Source organism: Triticum aestivum, chromosome 4A (genome assembly GCF_018294505.1).
Source record: "Triticum aestivum cultivar Chinese Spring chromosome 4A, IWGSC CS RefSeq v2.1, whole genome shotgun sequence".
Classification (NCBI taxonomy): Eukaryota; Viridiplantae; Streptophyta; class Magnoliopsida; order Poales; family Poaceae; genus Triticum; species Triticum aestivum.
This window is the reverse complement of record NC_057803.1, coordinates 628846597-628865443: the sequence shown is the minus strand read 5'-3', so window position 1 is coordinate 628865443 and position 18847 is coordinate 628846597. Positions and strand designations below refer to the sequence as shown.

Sequence of the window (18847 nt, the reverse complement as noted above, 5' to 3'; positions counted from 1 at the left end):
TGACTAAAAATAGTCTCTTTTAAAGGCTAAAGTTCCAAGCACCCCTGACTAAAGAGGCTAAAGTCCCCGGATAACGATAGAGACAGACGACTCCGCAGCTGCCGATGCTCGGGACTGTACGTAGTAGTATCGTGGGATCTCGGACGGTGGAGCTTTTACGGCAGCAGAGGATTCACGCGCTCGCAGGCGCAGGCTTTGCCAGGAAGGAAGCGAATGACGTGCTCCCGATCACACGTAGCAGTACAGGGTTAAAAAGAGAGACGAGACGGTCCGGCAATGATGCGGCCATTGATGCCACGCAATCGAATCGACCTACCCTCCCTCCCTCCGTCCCTCCCTCCCTCTGGATCTCGTGCGCGGCCCGAGAAGCCAACGCGCTTAATTGATCGGTGTAAAAAAAAAGAGTAGTATTTCGAGTCCTCTCTCGCTCGCTGGCTCACTGTGTACTGTAGCAACGGTAGTGCTAATGCTAACTAACGCCGGCCCACCAACCGGGCGAGCTTTTAGTTTAGTTAGTTTAGCTTAGGCGTCGTGGGGGTTAAGGCCCCTTAATCACGGGGTTCGTTTACCCTTTTGTGGAACGCCATGATGGTGATGATTGAGACGGGGAGTGTGTGTGGGTTAGTTCAGGTGTCGGTAGTCTGTGGCTGGCCAAAAGGGAGAGGTGGGCCGGGGAAAGCGTTTACACACACGCAGAGATATCACACACTCCCCAGCTAGCTAGACAAGGAGTAGTACAGTACCATCTTCCACTGGGAGAAAGGGCTAGAGCACGAAGAGGTAGTAACTGCCGATGGGTTTCGGTGCAGGGCCAATTGCTGCGGACGTGCTGTACCACGGAGTGTGCGTACAAAGACAAGAAGCGACCAATCTACGGAGCCACATTGATTGCAGCCCCTTCTATGCCATCTCCGGCCAAAGACCACATCTAGCACTGCTCCTCCGACTACGTACCAAAAGTAACTGCGGTGTCGTCCAAAAGAACAAGAAAAGAAAATGCACCGTCCAATTCTGTCTGAAGAGAGAGAGAGAGGGGAGGAGTTAAGAGGCGACAGAGATGTGCAGGCGGCCGGCCGCAGTAATCACGGACGCGCAGTGTTAGCTAGCTCGCGCGAACTACTGCTAATCCAGCCCAGTCGGCGGGCCCACCGACAGAGACATCCGGCCCCATCATCCCAGGCTGCCGCTCCGAACAATAATCCGGATTATTACTTTTAAAAAAATAAAAATAATCCGGATTATTATTCTCCTAACTAATCTCCGGCCACGGGCTAAAGGCGATCCTGATCGGGTCGTGGAGGAGCCGACTAGTATAATAATGAAGAAAACGAGTATGTTGTGCTGTCACGGTCCGAGAGATAAAATATGAGCGAATAAGCGAGTGGGTTGGTGGGTCGAGATCATCATCGTCATCATCACCAGTGAACCAACGCTCGCTCGCTCCACTTCGTACCGACACTTGCTCTCTTCTCTCGCTGCAATGCAAATACGCCATCATCGAAACGGAACTCTTCTCCGCTAAATTATGATACTCATGCTGCTGTTTATTTATTTATTTTGTTTTTCGCGTTAGTTGGCGGGCTCCTTTCTCTCTTTCATTTCCTTTTTTCCTACGGGTCTCCCTCACGTCACCGTCCTTCATCAGTTTCGTCCAAAATATTTCTCTGCTTTTCTTCTTTCCAGAAGAACAAACATTAGCGGCAGTAAATCCCTTTTTGTACCATGGATATTTCAGCCCAAGCAGCGACCTTCTCGTCTCCTTTCCCAAGCAAAGCAAAGCGGACGATCCTCTGTAGCCAGACACGTACAGGCTACCAAAATTTTCATTTTCACACCCTGAGCAGAGAAAATAGATAGCGCCCAGCCCATGCTGTTTTTCCTCTCAAAGGAGCGTAATAACAACCTTGTTGACCAGTGCGAGACGGACAGCCCAACCAACGCAACCCCGCTCCCTCTGTCTAACCAGTAGTCGAGTCTAGGGTCAACAGTCATCCGGGCTCCGGTGCGTGGTAGCGCCACACCGTCACCGACACTTTCCTCCTCCCCTTTCTCTCTCTACAACCCTGATCGCACATGCGGCTAAGGAAAAAAAACTCTGCCCGCACATGCCTGCGCCGTGGTTACAAGCAAGGTACCGATTGTTAACTCGCAATAATAATAATAATAATTCAGAGAGGGAGAGGGAAGTAGGGAACCGACAGTCTAGAGAGAGAAACGCAGGGGCGTGGGTGGGTGTAGAGAGAGAAAGCGAGGGGAGGGAGGACCGACGGGGCGAGCGAGTAGTACAAAACTGGGGCGCATGTGAGGGGGAGCTGTCGTCGAAACACAGAGAGAGAGAGGCACAGGCACAGCGGGTTGGGGGCGGCGATGAGCTGTTTCTAGGAGGGCAACCACCACCACCACCACCACCACCGATTTGCCGAATAAAAAAAAGAACACACCACACCACATCGCAGTGGTACTACAACACCAGGCGGAAGCCCCCCCAGCCCTTCCCCAATTCATTCCATTCGTTCCCCATTCCCCTCCCCCAATCCCCCTCCCGCCGCCGCGCCGCGCCGCGCCCCGACCTCCTCTGTCTCGGCGCGGGCATCGGGATCCGGGGGATCTGGTGCGGGTCTGAGGGATGGAGGCCAGCGCCGGGCTGGTTGCGGGCTCGCACAACCGCAACGAGCTCGTCGTCATCCGCCGCGACGGGGAGCCAGGGGTGAGTGGCCCCGCCGCTTCCTTCGCTTCTGGTTCTGGTCTGGCTAGGTCGTCGGCGCCGCGGAATCCGCGCGCGAGGGTTCCGGAGGCTGTTGTTCTCCGTGTCGGTCGGGCGGAGGTTCTGTTGGGTTGCCGTTTCTCAATCTCTTCTTCTGTTTGTGTGGCGGTGGATGCAGGCGAGGCCGCTCAAGCAGCAGAACCGCGGGGCGTGCCAGATTTGCGGGGACGACCTCGGGCTCGGCCCCGGCGGCGACCCCTTCGTCGCCTGCAACGAGTGCGCCTTCCCCGTCTGCCGCGACTGCTACGAGTACGAGCGCCGCGAGGGCACGCAGAACTGCCCGCAGTGCAAGACCCGCTACAAGCGCCTCAAGGGTTGTTCCACTCCTTCACTCTCGGCCCACCCTTCCCAATGCCGCCGACCGACGACGAGCTCACCTCCCAATTTCGATGGGATTTCTTCACGCGTTTTCTGACTCGGATTTGGTTGCAGGGTGCGCGCGCGTGCCCGGGGATGAGGAGGAGGACGGCGCCGACGACCTGGAGGACGAGTTCAACTGGAGGGACAGGGACGACTCGCAGTACGCCGCCGAGTCCATGCTCCACGCCCACATGACCTACGGCCGCGGCGGCGACCTCGACGGCGTGCACCAGCCCTTCCAGCCCAACCCCAATGTTCCACTCCTCACCAATGGCCAGATGGTAATTAACTCACCCTCCTCTGCCGTAATATCAGACTGCCTGCCTTGCTGGATGCTCAATTGCTCGCTCGCCGTGTGTAGGTCGACGACATCCCGCCGGAGCAGCACGCCCTTGTTCCTTCCTTCGTCGGCGGCGGGGGAAAGAGGATCCACCCGCTCCCTTATGCTGATTCCAACCTTCCTGGTGCGCATTTGGAAATATCATCTTCTCCTACTAGCATTTAGCTGTAACAGTGGTTCAGGGATACTGATGGTTGTTGTGCTGCAGTGCAACCGAGATCCATGGACCCATCCAAGGATATTGGTTCCTACGGGTACGGTAGCGTCGCCTGGAAGGAGAGGATGGAGAGCTGGAAGCAGAAGCAGGAGAGGCTGCATCAGGCCAGAAATGATGGCGGTAAAGACTGGAACGGGGATGGCGACGATGCAGATCTGCCACTGTACGACACTAGAAACTCGCTTCGCATCTATTAGTTTGGTCTTTAGCGCCTTTCTGATTAATTCTTGGTTTTAACTGCATTAGTATCGGTCAAACAGACTAGATAGTTCATGCTCAACTAGAGTGTCACGATGTGCTCCGTAGAGGACCTAAAATGCCAAAAGAATATCCATTTGAGTGTCGCGATGCGCTCCGTAGAGGACCTAAAACGCCAAAAGAAGATGTACATTTTGCTAAAACATGGAAACAAACCGGCGAATTCGTATTCCTTAGATCTATCTTAAAACTGCTGCATTTGTCTAAGCTGGGTGAAGATGTAACTGCGCAAGTGCCATTTAGTAATGACTACATGCTAGAAAAACAATAGTTCTCTGTTTTATTTGTATCTTTGACTACAAGGAAGAAAATTCTATCTGGTCTTTGCTTAGACAAAACTTTTTTGTTGTTGTAAAAAATGTGTTACTAGACTCTGTACTCGAGTACTAACTTTTTCTTGATTTTATTTACCAGCATGGATGAAGCTAGGCAGCCACTGTCCAGAAAGGTTCCCATTCCTTCAAGCCTGATTAATCCCTACAGGATGATCATTGTGATCCGTTTGGTGATTGTGTGTCTCTTCTTCCACTATCGTGTTATGCATCCGGTGCATGATGCATTTGTTTTGTGGCTCATATCTGTCATATGTGAGATATGGTTTGCCATGTCTTGGATTCTTGATCAGTTCCCCAAGTGGTTCCCTATTGAGAGGGAGACTTACCTTGACCGGTTGACATTGAGGTTGGTTACTGCTGCCACCTATTAATACTTGCCTTCTGTTATTCTCCCAAAGTTATGGAACTAACTGCTTGTGTTGTATTGTTAGGTTCGACAAGGAAGGCCAGCCATCTCAACTCGCCCCAGTTGATTTCTTTGTCAGTACGGTCGATCCCGCAAAGGAGCCTCCGCTGGTCACAGCAAACACTATCCTATCTATCCTGGCGGTAGATTATCCGGTTGACAAGCTTTCTTGCTATGTTTCTGATGATGGTGCTGCCATGCTGACATTCGAAGGATTGTCTGAAACATCTGAATTTGCAAAGAAATGGGTTCCTTTCTGTAAGAAGTATAGCATTGAGCCTCGTGCTCCAGAGTGGTACTTCCAACAGAAGATAGACTACCTGAAAGACAAGGTGGTACCAAACTTTGTTAGGGACAGGAGAGCAATGAAGGTGCATAATTTGAGCCACTTTGCTATGTTCCTTCAGTTGATAGAAGTGTATGCTAATTTTGGCCATGTCTTCTTTTCCAGAGAGAGTATGAGGAATTCAAGATCAGAATCAATGCCTTGGTTGCTAAAGCCCAGAAAGTTCCTGAGGAAGGATGGACCATGCAGGATGGAACTCCCTGGCCTGGGAACAATGTCCGTGATCACCCTGGAATGATTCAGGTATGCTTATTACAGTTCGTGGTGCTATCCAGCCTATATGCTGACATCAAATGGTTATTCCTTTTTCTTTTTCTTTTTCCCACTTTGCCCTAATGAAGTCCTATTTTGTCTACCAATAGGTCTTCCTTGGTCAAAGTGGTGGCCTTGATGTGGAAGGAAATGAGCTGCCTCGATTGGTTTATGTCTCAAGAGAAAAACGGCCAGGCTATAACCATCACAAGAAGGCTGGTGCTATGAATGCATTGGTAATAATAATATTTTGGATGCATTTTCAGCCAGTCTTCTCTATAGCTAGTAGTAGCACACAGTGATTTTAAGTTCCTTTCTAATGGTTTGCTCTTTTACAGGTCCGTGTCTCTGCTGTGCTAACGAATGCTCCATATATGCTTAACTTGGATTGTGATCACTATGTGAACAACAGCAAGGCAGTCAAGGAAGCCATGTGTTTCATGATGGATCCTCTGGTAGGAAAGAAAGTTTGCTATGTGCAGTTCCCACAAAGATTCGACTCCATTGATCGTCATGATCGATATGCTAACAAGAATGTCGTCTTCTTTGATGTAAGTCTTGGATTTCATGTTTCTGAGATATTTCTCTTGGCTACATTCTGTGTAACTTCGATGAAGTTTCCCTAACATTATTTGTCTCACACAGATCAACATGAAAGGTTTGGATGGTATTCAAGGCCCCATCTATGTTGGTACTGGATGTGTCTTTAGAAGGCAGGCGCTGTACGGTTATGATGCTCCCAAAACAAAGAAGCCACCGTCAAGGACTTGCAACTGCTGGCCAAAGTGGTGTGTGTGCTGTTTCTGCTTTGGTAACAGGAAGAACAAGAAGAAGGTTACCAAGCCAAAGACAGAGAAGAAGAAGAGGTTGTTTTTCAAGAAGGAAGAAAATCAATCACCTGCGTACGCACTCAGTGAAATTGACGAAGCAGCTGCAGGTACCACTCGACTTCCAGCATTTTGGTTATTTTAGAAACATCCTCAATAGTTAGTATTAACATGCCCTACTTTGCAATGTTTTCGGCAGGAGCTGAAACTCAGAAGGCTGGTATTGTAAACCAACAGAAGTTAGAGAAGAAATTTGGCCAGTCTGCCATTTTTGTTGCATCCACGCTTCTTGAGAATGGTGGAACCCTGAGGTGTGATAGTCCAGCTTCTCTTCTGAAGGAAGCTATACATGTCATCGGTTGTGGCTATGAAGACAAGACAGACTGGGGAAAAGAGGTAAAGTCAGGAGCTTGGTTGCTGTGTGCTGATTAGGTAGTCCAAATATCTGTTGCCTAGTAGTAAATCATAACCATTTGTTTATTTATTTATTGCAGATTGGCTGGATCTATGGGTCAGTTACAGAGGATATCCTAACTGGGTTTAAGATGCATTGCCATGGCTGGCGGTCGATTTACTGCATACCTAAAAGGCCTGCATTCAAAGGTTCTGCGCCTCTCAATCTTTCGGATCGTCTTAACCAGGTTCTTCGGTGGGCTCTTGGGTCTATTGAGATCTTCTTCAGCAACCATTGCCCTCTTTGGTATGGGTATGGTGGTGGACTGAAATTTTTGGAAAGATTTTCCTACATCAACTCCATCGTCTATCCTTGGACATCCATTCCACTTCTGGCCTACTGTACGTTGCCGGCCATCTGCTTGTTAACGGGAAAGTTCATCACCCCAGAGGTAAAGCATACTTAGCTTCTAGTTCTATCTTCTGTGAAGTGGCAAGTCTGGTACGATTTAAACCTTACCCCTTCCCTTTTGGTTCTGTCTTGCAGCTTAGCAATCTTGCCAGTATCTGGTACATGTCACTTTTCATCTGCATTTTTGCTACGGGTATTCTGGAAATGAGATGGGCTCGTGTCGCGGTTGACGATTGGTGGAGGAATGAGCAGTTCTGGGTCATTGGAGGTGTCTCTGCCCATCTCTTTGCCGTGTTCCAAGGACTTCTCAAGGTGATAGCTGGTGTGGACACAAGCTTCACCGTCACAACAAAGGCTGGAGATGATGAGGAGTTCTCGGAACTGTACACCTTCAAATGGACAACCTTGCTGATACCCCCGACCACCTTGCTCCTGCTGAACTTCATCGGGGTGGTTGCCGGCATCTCCAACGCGATCAACAACGGATATGAGTCATGGGGGCCTCTCTTCGGGAAGCTCTTCTTCGCATTCTGGGTTATTGTCCATCTTTACCCGTTCCTCAAGGGTCTTCTTGGAAGGCAGAACAGGACCCCGACGATCGTCATCGTCTGGTCCATCCTGTTGGCTTCGATCATCTCGCTCCTGTGGGTGCGTGTGAACCCTTTCCTCGCCAAGACCGACGGCCCTCTTCTGGAGGAGTGCGGTCTGGACTGCACCTAGGAGATGAAAGGATGGATCAACATCAGTCATCATGTGGAGTAATTTTGAAGGTGTTTTTGTGCCCATAATTTTTTTCTCTTCCATTCCTCCATCCCCTGTGTAGATAGAAAACAAACATGCAACAAGTGTTAAGTTATTGGTTTTGTTCCATGGTGGGTAGCTGGGCCTCATATATGCAAAATATTTGGGCAGACGGGAGGCTGCGGCAACCCTTCTTCACCTCTGTGCAGTTCGGCCACGAAGAAGAAAGAATACAGGCAGCAAGTCAGTCAGTCAGTCAGTCAGTTCCAGTGTTGTTTCATTGTCCAGCCAGCCAGCGATTCTTTATTTGTTGACCTTGATTTGAATGGAGAGGATAAAATGTATGTAAGTGAGCCGAAACTGAGAGCTGTCGTCTGTAATGCTATGCCCGAAGGATGTATTATTATGTATGTACAAACTGAAAACAACTTGTATTTTCTCTCTGTAAGGCAAGAATGCCGTTTGTAATAGAGGAAGCTGCACATTATTTATCTAGCTTGTTTGGAAAGCTTCGAACATGGAAAAATGCCTGCATGCTTGCTGCCCATTCATGGTAGGGATTGTTAGCTTGCTATCTTCTTCCTCTATCTAGTTCTAGTTGTATGCATCATCTGCTTATAATGACACACAGATTTCCAGTGGCGTCGGTATCATAAAACTGAAAGTCTGCCAGGCCAGGATTCTTAACTCTCAAGGGACCATGCCATAGCTCTGCGCCCTGCGATTCTGCGACCGACCAACAGCTAGCTGTGAATTCCGCCCACATGGTTACCGCTGGATTTGCCCGGCCGTGGTCCAGACACGGGAGGGGAGCCGGCCATGCTTAACTGTTAAGCGTTGTTACAGCAGTGCCAGTGCAGTGTAGGCGCAGGGCAGCCCAGTGGGAGCCGGATCCCCTGGCCACCTGACGTTGGACCACTGACGCGTGGGTCCGGGTCCACACGTCAGCGAGTGCGCCGTACGTCAGAGGAGCTGCGTCCAGCCCAGTGGGGGCACGGCGCGCAGGCACAACGGCACGTACGCCGCGCCGCGCCATGCCACATAGTACTTGACAAAAGATATGACTGCACATGCACGTGCCGTCCCATGTTCGCCGCTGCCTGCCGGCCCCGGCCCCAGCGCACCACTCGCCAATGGCCTGCTGCTTGATCCAGAGGCATATGCACATACTCTACATAAAATTCTGATGTGTTGCTGGTGGATGCCGAGCACGTTGTGTAGCACAGTCCAATTCTGGTTCCTGCCCCGCACATTTCGGCCCTTCTCCGACCCCCTTTCGCGCCTCCCTTGTTTGCTGTCGGTGGCTCGTCCCGACCCTGACCCTGATCTGATCTGGATATCTGATCACGGCTTGCATGATGGTTAGGTTAGGTTAGGATGGATTAGGCTTTAGGGGTTAGGTGGCACGTACCTTCCGCATCCAGCCTCTTCTCCATTATTTTCCCCCTTTGGCGTACAATGATTTGATTGATGCGCAAAGGAAAGCGAGGAGGCCGCATATATGGCTCGTGGGCGCGTAACTAATCATTCAGGCCTTGTTCGGCTGCGTGCGAATCTGAGTGGATTGAAGGGGTTTGAGGGGGATTTAAACCTCTTGTAAGTCAAAATACAAACCAATCCTTGCCAATCCCCTTCAATCCTCTTAGGGAGAGGATTAACCGAACAAGCCCTCAATGATGATCGGCGGGGGAAAAGGGGTGGAGGCGGGCGTCGGTCGTGGAAATGATCAAGGTTTGCGTGTGGGTGGTTGCGGTTGACAGTGAGGTGAGCCGTACGCCCATCGGAATCGGATGGGACGCGCCAACGGACGATCGGAGACCCGGCCAGCCGGTGCCATCGATCTGTGCTTGCCTTGCCTCGAACAACCATCGTCGGTGCCCTGGTTAATCGTCGGTAGGAGTACTGCCAGTCGGTAATGCTACCGGCTTAGCTTCAGATTTTGATCTTGCCTGCGGCTTGTCGGTGGGTGCAGCGGCCGGCGTTGTGTACTATGCAACTTGTGTGTATGTGTATGCTCACTGCGCCTGCGTGTTTGTAGCGCTAGCACGTAATTCGCTTGTAGTTTCTGGACAAGCATACTGTACGTACGTACAGAATGCAGACAAGTCGAATCAAAGGGAAAGAGCTACGTACGAAGTGCTACTGTGAGAAGCCAGCCAGGAGGCTCGATCGGACCACTGCTCTTGATCAGTCCCTCTCTCTCTCATCTTGCTTACTCGAAAAGATGACAAGAGCTTGCTTGATTGATTACTCAGCGAAAATCCTTTTTTTTTCTCCCCCCGCGTCTGCCTACCTCTAGCGGCACGGGGGAATCCTAGCCGCTGCAGCTAGCGGCCAACCCCAGCGCTCACCCCCGCATCGCCGCCGCCGGAGGGCCGGCCGGCGAAGCCGTGCCGGACCCAGGAAGGTGGCGGCGGGGCGGATCTGGCCTCTCTCGCTCCCCACCCCCGCCCCCGCTCTGCCTCGCGACTCCTTCGTCCCCCCTCCCCGGCAGCGACCCCTGGTCGGTCCGGCGCGGCTGCGGTGCGCCCAGGCCATGTTGAGCGACCGGATCCGGTCCCTCCCCTCCGTCTCGGGCTCGCCGTGACTTCCCCGGCCGTTGAGGACACCACCTCCCCTTCCCGTGCGACCACGGGTCTCTTCCCCGGCGCTTCGCCGGCGTCTTCTCCAGCTGCTGCCTTCGCTTGCCGGTCCGGCGATGATTTCGGCGTTGCCTTGGGCGCCTTCCCCTACGGTCTTCCTCACCACCTGCGGCGGCGCGGCCCAGCCGCTATTGGTGCTGCTGCCGGCCATGGGTGGGGTGCCGGACTTGCGGCTGGATGCCGAGGAGTTCGCAGCCTGCGGCCTTCCTTATGCAAGCGGCCCCCCTCGTCTCCGGTGGCACCTCCTCCCCCAGGCCTCGGTGACGGCTTCTGGATGGAGACGGCGATGCTTCTAGGGATTTGGCAGACACGGGGCCCCTCGCGGTAGGTCCTTGCTGGAGCTGTTTCAGCCCCGGCGGTCTCGGTCCCGCGTCTCTCCGGTGTCCCCCGCCGTCGGTGCTTCTGCTGGGCGGCTCCGGCCTTGGCAACTGGATGGCTGCGTCCCTTCGGGCTCACCTGGTTCGCCCATGTTTCGACGGCAAGGCCACGACAGTTTTGGATCTGCGTCCCTCCAGTCCTTACTTGTCGGCGTTGCTGACGCCGTCGTCCTGACCTCCCGTGTGGTTTGCTTCGTTGCCTGCCCTTCCCTGTATGCCTCAAAGCCTCCTCCTTTTGCCAGATACAAAGCTCCTGGGTTCGAAGGCGGTGCCACCCTCCGACGGTAGGTGCAGCCCTGCCAACCCGCTTCCGACACGGTGATTCCGATCAACATTGGCTTCCTCATCTTCGACCCCCAATTCGGCGGCTATGGGATTGCTCAGCTTCAGGCTAGGGAGAAATCCCTGCTCGGCTTGCTGGTGCTGGCAACGGCGGCACCTGTGGGTGTCGTTTCCTTCTTGGAGGCGTTGTCAAGGCCTTCAGCTGCGCCCCTCTTCGAGCTCAGGGGAAACCCTAGGTTTGGTTCCTCCGGACCGGATGGCGACGACGTCTCAGCATCGTTTTCCTTCTTGAAGGCGCTATCTTGCTCGCTCGCGGTGTCCGTTGTATTGGCTCGGGTGATGTTGGAGTTATGCCTGGTTCGTCTTGGTCACTCTTGGTTTTGGGTTTGGTAGGTTTAGCTGTGTTGTTTCCTTCATTCGGGCCGAGCATCCCTTCTCTCTGCTCCGGACACCATGTTCACGCCTGCCTGCGTTCGTGTCATGTGTTGTATCCCTCAATGTACTCATTCTACTCCTTCTATTAATAGAAAGATACACAAGCTTTGCGTATTCGAAAAAAAAAATTGATTACTCAGCCGGCCGGCTGGCCGGCCGGAGAATACGATAATAGTGTACTACTCTGTGTGCAAGTTGGCCACCACGCATGCCATCTTCACGCCTAGCCATGTAATTAACCACGGTCTGGAACGTCGTAAAAGAATGCATGCACGGAACCTTCCTCCGATCCGGCTTTACTTACTCGAGCGCTGAACAGAGTAATTTTCTTTTACTTGGTCGATCGATGAGTAGAGTATGTGGCTACTAGTACTTGGCACGTACTCCTTCTCGTTCTTTTTAGTTCGTATATAAGACTTGTGTGAAGTCAAACCTAGTAAAGTTTGATCAACTTTACAAAAGAAAATATCAACATTCACAATGTACAATTAATATCATTAGATATGTCATTAGTTAAATTTTCATATTGTATAACTTTAGTATGATAGATGGTGATATTTTTTCATATAAATATGATCAAATTTTATAAAGTTTGACTTCAAACAATTCTTATATGCAAAATAAAAAAAATCAAAGGGTGCATTTTTAATAGTCAACGCCCGCAGATGGCCAGTATAGTTGGCGAAGCAGATTGAAATAGATGGACAAAATCAATCAGGTGCCATAATATTGTCATGGCTTGCTTTAATGCTTGTAATCATCACTGATTTTTTTATGTTTGTTATATTATCATGATTGAAGATGAATAGATCTAAATGATCTTTTTTTTAAAATGCCGCAGCACGAGTAGCAGTGGCAGTAAATTCAGTGGTCTGTCGACCAATTGCCCGATCCAGTGGATGCGTGACAGAATCAGCGACCAGATCATTATCCAAAGCAGATCAAAGAGTCACTCCTCCTACTATCAGTTGTCGTCAGCTCAGACCGAGCAGCGGCAACATCGAGCTAGCATTTAAGAGCATCTACAATCAAACTTGATAAATTCGGTCACTCAAACGACTGCAAACGTTCTTAGGCATTGCCCACGGACGTATCCAGACGACCCCTTATATATCGTGTCTGACATTCATACATCTTAAATCCGAACTCTTAAATCCATATGAATCCATGCACGTGAATCATACATGTCAATGTCACATGTAAATAACAAATATTGATACCGAAAATACATATTGTTTACACAAAATTTATTTTAAGTGCACAACTCAAACATCAACTCTTTGGTTTCCATTGTGGATCCACATATGCTCCACAAGATCATTGAGTAGCTGCGCGTGCACATGATGATCTCGAAGATTCGGATGCATCTGTAGAAAGTTCATAAGCTGAGCTGCATCTTAATCTTTCGGGATTTGAATTTGTTCTCCAGGCGCTTCAAAATCATTGGTTTGGGCAACACCATCACCCTAATCCTCAATAATTATATTGTGCAAAATAACACGAGGTCATGAGCTTCCACAAAGTTTTTGATTCTCACACATTGCAGCTTTACGAACAATTCCTCAACAAGCTTGGGTTGGATATGAGGAGTACCAGTCAGTCAGGGCGTTTGAGACCTGTTTGAGGCATCTGTCTGAGTCGAATTTTCATACCGGTCAGTAACCGGGTCGTCCGCCTGTGTGTTTGAGATGGGTTGGGGCGACTGGCTGTAGATGATCTAATTCCATCTCTGCCCGGCTGCAAATGGAATACCATCATCTTAAAATTAAGTTAATTAAACAACTACCAGTACTCCATCTACCAGCAATTGAAAAATCCATCGACTGCCCTCTGTAACAGCGCTCTGAAAACGTAAAAGAATGGAACCTTCTCATCAATTTTTTACTCGGCTTGCACTTAGTTTAGTAGTCAACGCGAATGGCTAGCTGGCTAGCTTGCTAAACAAATGGATGTATAGATAGACTAAGGTTGGTCATAGTAAGAAACTAGCCTAATTCGCGCGGCGGCACGCCGCGTTCGATGATCACTCGCAAATGTGCAATCTACTGATTCAAGAGTGGATCAGTGCACGCTAATTTAATTTCAGAATAATATATAGAGACATTGAAGAAATCGAACATATGAAGCTATTGAAATGTTGCAAACGTAGGAATACAAAGGTACAAATTAAAAGTAGCACACTTCAGAAGTAAACCAGTTATTCAATCTACATACAGTTCACTGCAAACAACAGAGAACTGTATATAAAAACACAAACACACTACATAAATAAGCTAGAAGTAATTGCTAGTGGATTAGATCATTCTAGTATATCCTCCTGAAGGATTGGTGAGGGTGCGCGCCCGTGTATGTGATAATGGGACCGTCGCTATCTGGGCGCTGAGGATACATGCGAAGTGGTAATATATATATGCAGTGGTATGATATTCGAAACATTGCCGCATATCGTTGCCAACATTTTAGTGTGCCTTGTGAATTGACCTTGTTGAGCATTGTTATGTTGGCAAGGATTTTTTTTTCTTCTTCACAAAGTAGTATTGTCTTTTCTTTTCTTTTTTTTGCGAGAAAAAAGAGATCTATTGCTTAACCAGTGTGGTTACAATTGTTTGAATACAGCAAATCAATCTCAGAGGGAACTGATCTAAGCCACACCACAGTGGGACGCGGAGTAACTGCTCACGCGCACATATGCTCCCGATATCCACGTCGTTGGGTTGTGCATCTGGATCTGGGCCATTTTCTTTATACGAGTGGTTGCGGTCTGCTAGAAAATGCTAACTGTAGCGAAATACGTGCACGGTAGCGGTGGGTGGTGGGCCATGTTAACACGTATGTGGACGGCCGGCCGCCGTCGGCGAGCTGAGCCGCAGGTCAGGATCGGAGGACCCATCTGATCCGTGGATCAGGAAGTTCCCTTTCCGTTTGGTGGGTACAGGCATGAATTGAATGCAGGGTCCATTGTCTTCTCCGCCTAGGGCGAGGATTATTTGGAAGCTGGAGACTGAGAGATAGAGAAGGAGCGCCGGTGGCGAGGCACCATGGGTTTCTGATGCAGCCAATCGGCACGTACGTAGATCCTTGCTTGTCCGGTCATTCCGTCTCCATTTTTGGGCGACTGGCTTTGGTGAGTGAAAGGATTTGGTTTTGCCCGAATCAGATCCACTCGGCTTGAGGAAGTACGAGAGAGCTTGGTGCCTGCAAATGGCGCTATGGTGGCGGAGCAGCATCGGCCGGTGGACAGCGGCGAGGCACATATTTTTGCGGCCAAGGAAGCATCAGCGGACAGGAGGGAGAGCTCGCCTCCGACATCGGAGCTGTCAACGGGCAAGATGAATCCCCAGGCGCCCGGGTGGAACAAGAGGTTAGTGTTGAAATTCTTCCTCCTGTCAGGAATGTAGGGATTTACACAAACTTCACATGACTAAAGAAATCGTACAATTAGAACAACTAGGGGTGAATGCTGCTTACTTTTAAGTAGTCATACGAGAACTGGTTGTGTTTGGAGGCAGATTAGGTGCTGCCGCAACGAGCAAAACACCCTGCCCAAATCAAATCAGTGAGTTCGAGAAGGATGTTAGGTGTTTTGCTGAGAACCCAGCTGAAAATTTGATCAAACCAGTTCTTGCGACTACTTTCGACTCTTTGGGCGAGGCGTACGACTTCTACAATCTGTACTCACGAGAAGAGCCGGCTTATTGTCAAGAGGACGAAATGCATGCAGGAAATAGTGTGTGGGTGCTCGGTGAGTAAGAAATTTTGGTTTAGATAGCTTGTATCTGTCAATTCAGTTATGGTCAGGAGTGCTGTAATTTTCTTAATTGAGTGAAATTTGGAAACATGTTGCAGGGTAAAGCTGATGTTGAGAACACAAGGTCTTGTTGCTGTGAGTACCCTGCTCTGGTAAGGCTTCTATGGGCAGAGGACAACGGGTAGTACATTGCAGAGCATAGAGAGAATCACAACCATTGGATTTCACCTAATTTTGTTGAGACAGTCCACTGACCATTGCACAAGCACATCGATGTATACAGCAGGGACCGAATAGTGGTAAATGCAAGTCATCTCCTATCTCAGGGAGCTGCATTTTTCAAGTTGAGAGGCGGTTGCCGTTTAGCGTACATTGCGAGGGTCGGCGGGTGAACAAGACTATGCGGCCGATTAGAAGGTACGCCACTGACCCATTAGGATGCGCTGGCATTTTTAGTTGTGTATTGCCCCCTTAAATCAATCCCCCCTTTTCGCCTATCGCTTGCCAAATTCATGGTGCTTGAGGATGTGAACGTCTGAACGATGGTGACATCCCCATTGGGCGCTATATTATCCGGTGGCCACGACAAATATTAATGCTGGTCAGCAACAGCCGGCAGTGCCGGTGTTAAGCTGCAACAGCCGGCAGTGCCGGGTTAAGCATGGAGGGGCAGATCTGTGCAACGGAGGCGGGGTGAATGCTGGAAGGCAAGGTTCACCACATGCATAGCTCCTGGCTGGACGCAAAGGTCTATGCGTAATCAGTTCTACAAATTCAGAAAAGGTAATTCAACCCTGAAGTGATGGGTGTACATGCATATTTTTGTTGTTTTGAATCATGACGGTGATGAAGAGCATTTTAACAAGTAATGTATCTTGATAAATATGAATGATTTTGGACGGTAATTTTTTTCATTGGTATAGGTAGACAGTGCTGGTACATTTTGACAATTATTTGACATCTTAGTGAATGATTTCGGTAGACGTCTGAAGATTGGTATATGTAGCAAGGTGGTTCTGCAAACTCAATGTGTGCTTCTGATAACTGAACCAATATTTATCTGGTTCATTGATCAGCTGGGTGGCAGTCTGAGTACCATGGTGCCTTGACATTGAGCTGTGATAAGCACATGGATACCAAAAGTTTTGACTATCATGTGTTCGTCCTAAGTATATGGTGATTTAAACATTTCTGCAATGCATGCAGGGTAAGGATTGGGGCGGCTGTGCCAGGGAGGACACGTCCTAATCGCCCAAGTGCCCTGGAGAAGGCAATTCGTGGGTCCGCTGAGAATCCAGGGGACAATGTAATGTCTGATTGTAATGAAACTGGGGATACGCCTTGGTTCTTTAGGTGAAGCATAAGACTTATACAACTTGCACTCCTGCAAGAAGGGATCTGGTATTACATATGGGAAAGGCAGACCAAATGTCGAGCTGTCAAAATGCATGCTGCAGTGTGCGGTAAGAACTTCATTTCAGAATTCTCCAGAATGTACTGCTGGTTTGTTGTGATGTCAATGGCCAAAACTGAAGTTCTGAATGTTGTGTGTTATGCAGGGGAAGGCTGGTGATGAGAGGTCATGCCATTGTGAGTGCCCGGCTCTTATTCGATTGTTGCGATGGGGTGGCCTACAACAAGCAAGGAGAAGGTGCCATATGAAGGTTTGAGTAAGCTGGCAAGACTGCAAAATTTGTGCATCGGCAGGGCCGATCGTGGGGATGTTCCGAAACAGTCTTGAAGGCCTGGGGCGTCGAAGTTCACCGGAGGAACAAGTGCACCAATGCAGAACTAAGACTACAAGGTGGCTGCTGAACATTGGAGGAAATATGAGACCAGTGTGATGTATCTGGTGAGCAAAGGAAAACTTTTCTGTATCGGCCTGTAATGAATTATGAAATTTTGTGTTGTGCTCTTGAGCAGCCCACGCTGTATGTTTCTTTAAGTTTTCAGTGGTAGTACGTAGTTTGACTATGCAATTATTTTAATGTAACGAAGTGATGTTTCGGGCCAATCAAACTACATGGGTTGGCAATGTTAGCATTAGAACGACCTGCATGCTCAGCTCATGAATACAAAGCAGATGTTGATCTGTCAATCAGTAGCTGTGCCTTGTTCTGAATTTAGTAAGATATGAAATTTCTAACTACAATTGCTTGGTGTATGCTCATGCTCCAAACCAAAGGTTTAAATTTCATTGTATAGTTGGCCATGCCTGCTTGGGCGTGAAGAGAAAAACACAACAAATTCAACTTTTTAACACCAAGGGGCGGTTTGCTCAAGCCCTGTACATAAGCACTTAAGCAGGGAGTTGAGGGTTTAGGGTTTCAGTCATCCACGCGAAGGTTTGGTTGGAGCAAGATCAAGTTTGAGTGCAAGGAGAAATAGAGTGAATGGCTCAGACCGAGTTATCTAGCGCCTCCTCTGTGGGCTGTGGGCCTGTGGCTACGGCTTCAGAGCATACTCAACTGATGATGGTGGATTAGCAGTTGTATAAGTTGAGAGCATTGCTCGGTTGCTGTGTATTGTATTGATATTTTGTAGGACCGTGCTAATTTCCACACGTACGGGAGTTTAGCAACAGATCCGAACGACACCATCAACTCAATAGTATGCATGCATGCATGTAATGTAATCACATTGAGCTACTCACGTATTTGTAATAGTCAATCTCATGCAACCATGCATATAGAACAAAATTGCTGACATCATCAAATATTCTCTCAATCTTCAAATTCAAAATGTTTTGTAGCTCAAACCGCCGCTCCGATTGAAAAACTATTTTCACATAAAATATTCGTCACGACGAGACCTTCGAAACAAGATCCCATGTTGGTATGTTTCGACGACTTTTTTTTGGTGTCAAAAGTTATCAGACTTAGGCTAAATAACTTATCACCTCTGTGGTACGTCACTTATCATCCTGTTTACATAGAAATTACCGAGGCATAAAAATGGCTCCTCCAACAATCCCTCCAAATGCAAAGGCACTAGAGCACAGGAAAGCAGATGTCATTGTAGATTCTTGCTCTTTTGAAACTGTAAAATATTTTATAACTCAAACTATCATTTTTATCGAAAAATTGTTTCACAAAAAAATTCCATCGCGACGAGAACTTTGAAATTAGATCTCATGTTGTCATGTTTTGATCAAAAGTTATCAGAAAATTATCAATTATGTTATATGTATATTACCATGTTATTTATGTAGAAGTGACCGGAGGTGTGTTTTCAAAGACTTCTTCCTCCGGGGTCAAAGTTACCGTGGTATTTGTACCTAGTTTATCAGGTCCGCGATGCATATATTACCATGCTATTTGCATAGAAGCAACCGGGGTATGTTTCAACAACTTCTTTTCAGGTCTAAATTTACTTCAGTGTTTGTACCTAAGTTATCAGATCTGCGATGTGTGAGTTACCATGCTATTCACACAAAAGTTACCGAGGGGATATTTCATCAACCCCTCCCCCATGCCAAAGTTATCAGGACCGAGGTACACAAGTTATCAGGTCTGCGATATGAGTGTTACCATGTTATTCACATAAAAGTTACCAGGGGGATATTTCATCACCCCCCATACACACACACCCCATGCCAAAGTTATCAGGACCGTGTTACATAAGTTATCAGGTGTGTGATGTGTGAGTTATCATGCTATTCACACAAAAGTTAACAGTGGTATATTTAATCACCCCCCCCCCCCCGCCCTCC

The 18847-nt window shown here is 48.7% G+C and overlaps 2 protein-coding genes across 6 annotated transcripts; both read left to right on the top strand.

Annotated features, from left to right (window-relative positions):
• Nucleotides 1-2322: 2322 nt before the first annotated feature.
• Nucleotides 2323-8142, top strand: LOC123087751 (probable cellulose synthase A catalytic subunit 3 [UDP-forming]). Of its 2 annotated transcripts, XR_006441496.1 has the most exons (15): nt 2323-2707; nt 2883-3078; nt 3197-3405; nt 3486-3588; nt 3673-3844; nt 4354-4620; nt 4706-5051; nt 5132-5269; nt 5389-5514; nt 5617-5829; nt 5924-6215; nt 6305-6501; nt 6600-6950; nt 7046-7680; nt 7823-8142. XR_006441496.1 is itself a non-coding variant. In XM_044509851.1 (14 exons), exons 1-14 carry the CDS (start codon nt 2627-2629, stop codon nt 7628-7630), a joined length of 3276 nt encoding a protein of 1091 aa, XP_044365786.1. In that variant the 5' UTR covers nt 2323-2626; the 3' UTR covers nt 7631-8142. The 2 variants fall into 2 exon arrangements, 1 of the variants encoding a protein (XP_044365786.1); XM_044509851.1 differs by having other exon boundaries at nt 7046-8142.
• A 6036-nt stretch (nt 8143-14178) lies between these two features.
• Nucleotides 14179-17233, top strand: LOC123082753 (uncharacterized). Of its 4 annotated transcripts, none has more exons than XM_044505012.1 (6): nt 14179-14453; nt 14545-14748; nt 14897-15133; nt 15234-15918; nt 16342-16598; nt 16695-17233. In XM_044505012.1, exons 1-4 carry the CDS (start codon nt 14437-14439, stop codon nt 15289-15291), a joined length of 516 nt encoding a protein of 171 aa, XP_044360947.1. In that variant the 5' UTR covers nt 14179-14436; the 3' UTR covers nt 15292-15918; nt 16342-16598; nt 16695-17233. The 4 variants fall into 4 exon arrangements, 2 of the variants coding, with proteins under 2 accessions (XP_044360947.1, XP_044360948.1); XM_044505013.1 differs by having other exon boundaries at nt 14186-14453; nt 14897-15129; XR_006439105.1 differs by having other exon boundaries at nt 14200-14453; nt 14893-15129.
• The last annotated feature ends 1614 nt before the right edge of the window (nt 17234-18847 follow it).

What these genes read in the sequence shown, in the direction of transcription:
- LOC123087751 (XM_044509851.1), top strand. Translation starts at nt 2,627, where the DNA reads ATGGAGGCCAGCGCCGGGCTGGTTGCGGGCTCGCACAACCGCAACGAG. An exon ending in GACGATGCAGATCTGCCACT is followed by an intron (nt 3,845 to 4,353) that starts GTACGACACTAG and finishes TTTATTTACCAG; the next exon opens with CATGGATGAAGCTAGGCAGC. An exon ending in CTGGTGCTATGAATGCATTG is followed by an intron (nt 5,515 to 5,616) that starts GTAATAATAATA and finishes GCTCTTTTACAG; the next exon opens with GTCCGTGTCTCTGCTGTGCT.
- LOC123082753 (XM_044505012.1), top strand. An exon ending in GCGCCCGGGTGGAACAAGAG is followed by an intron (nt 14,749 to 14,896) that starts GTTAGTGTTGAA and finishes GTTTGGAGGCAG; the next exon opens with ATTAGGTGCTGCCGCAACGA. An exon ending in AGTGTGTGGGTGCTCGGTGA is followed by an intron (nt 15,134 to 15,233) that starts GTAAGAAATTTT and finishes AACATGTTGCAG; the next exon opens with GGTAAAGCTGATGTTGAGAA.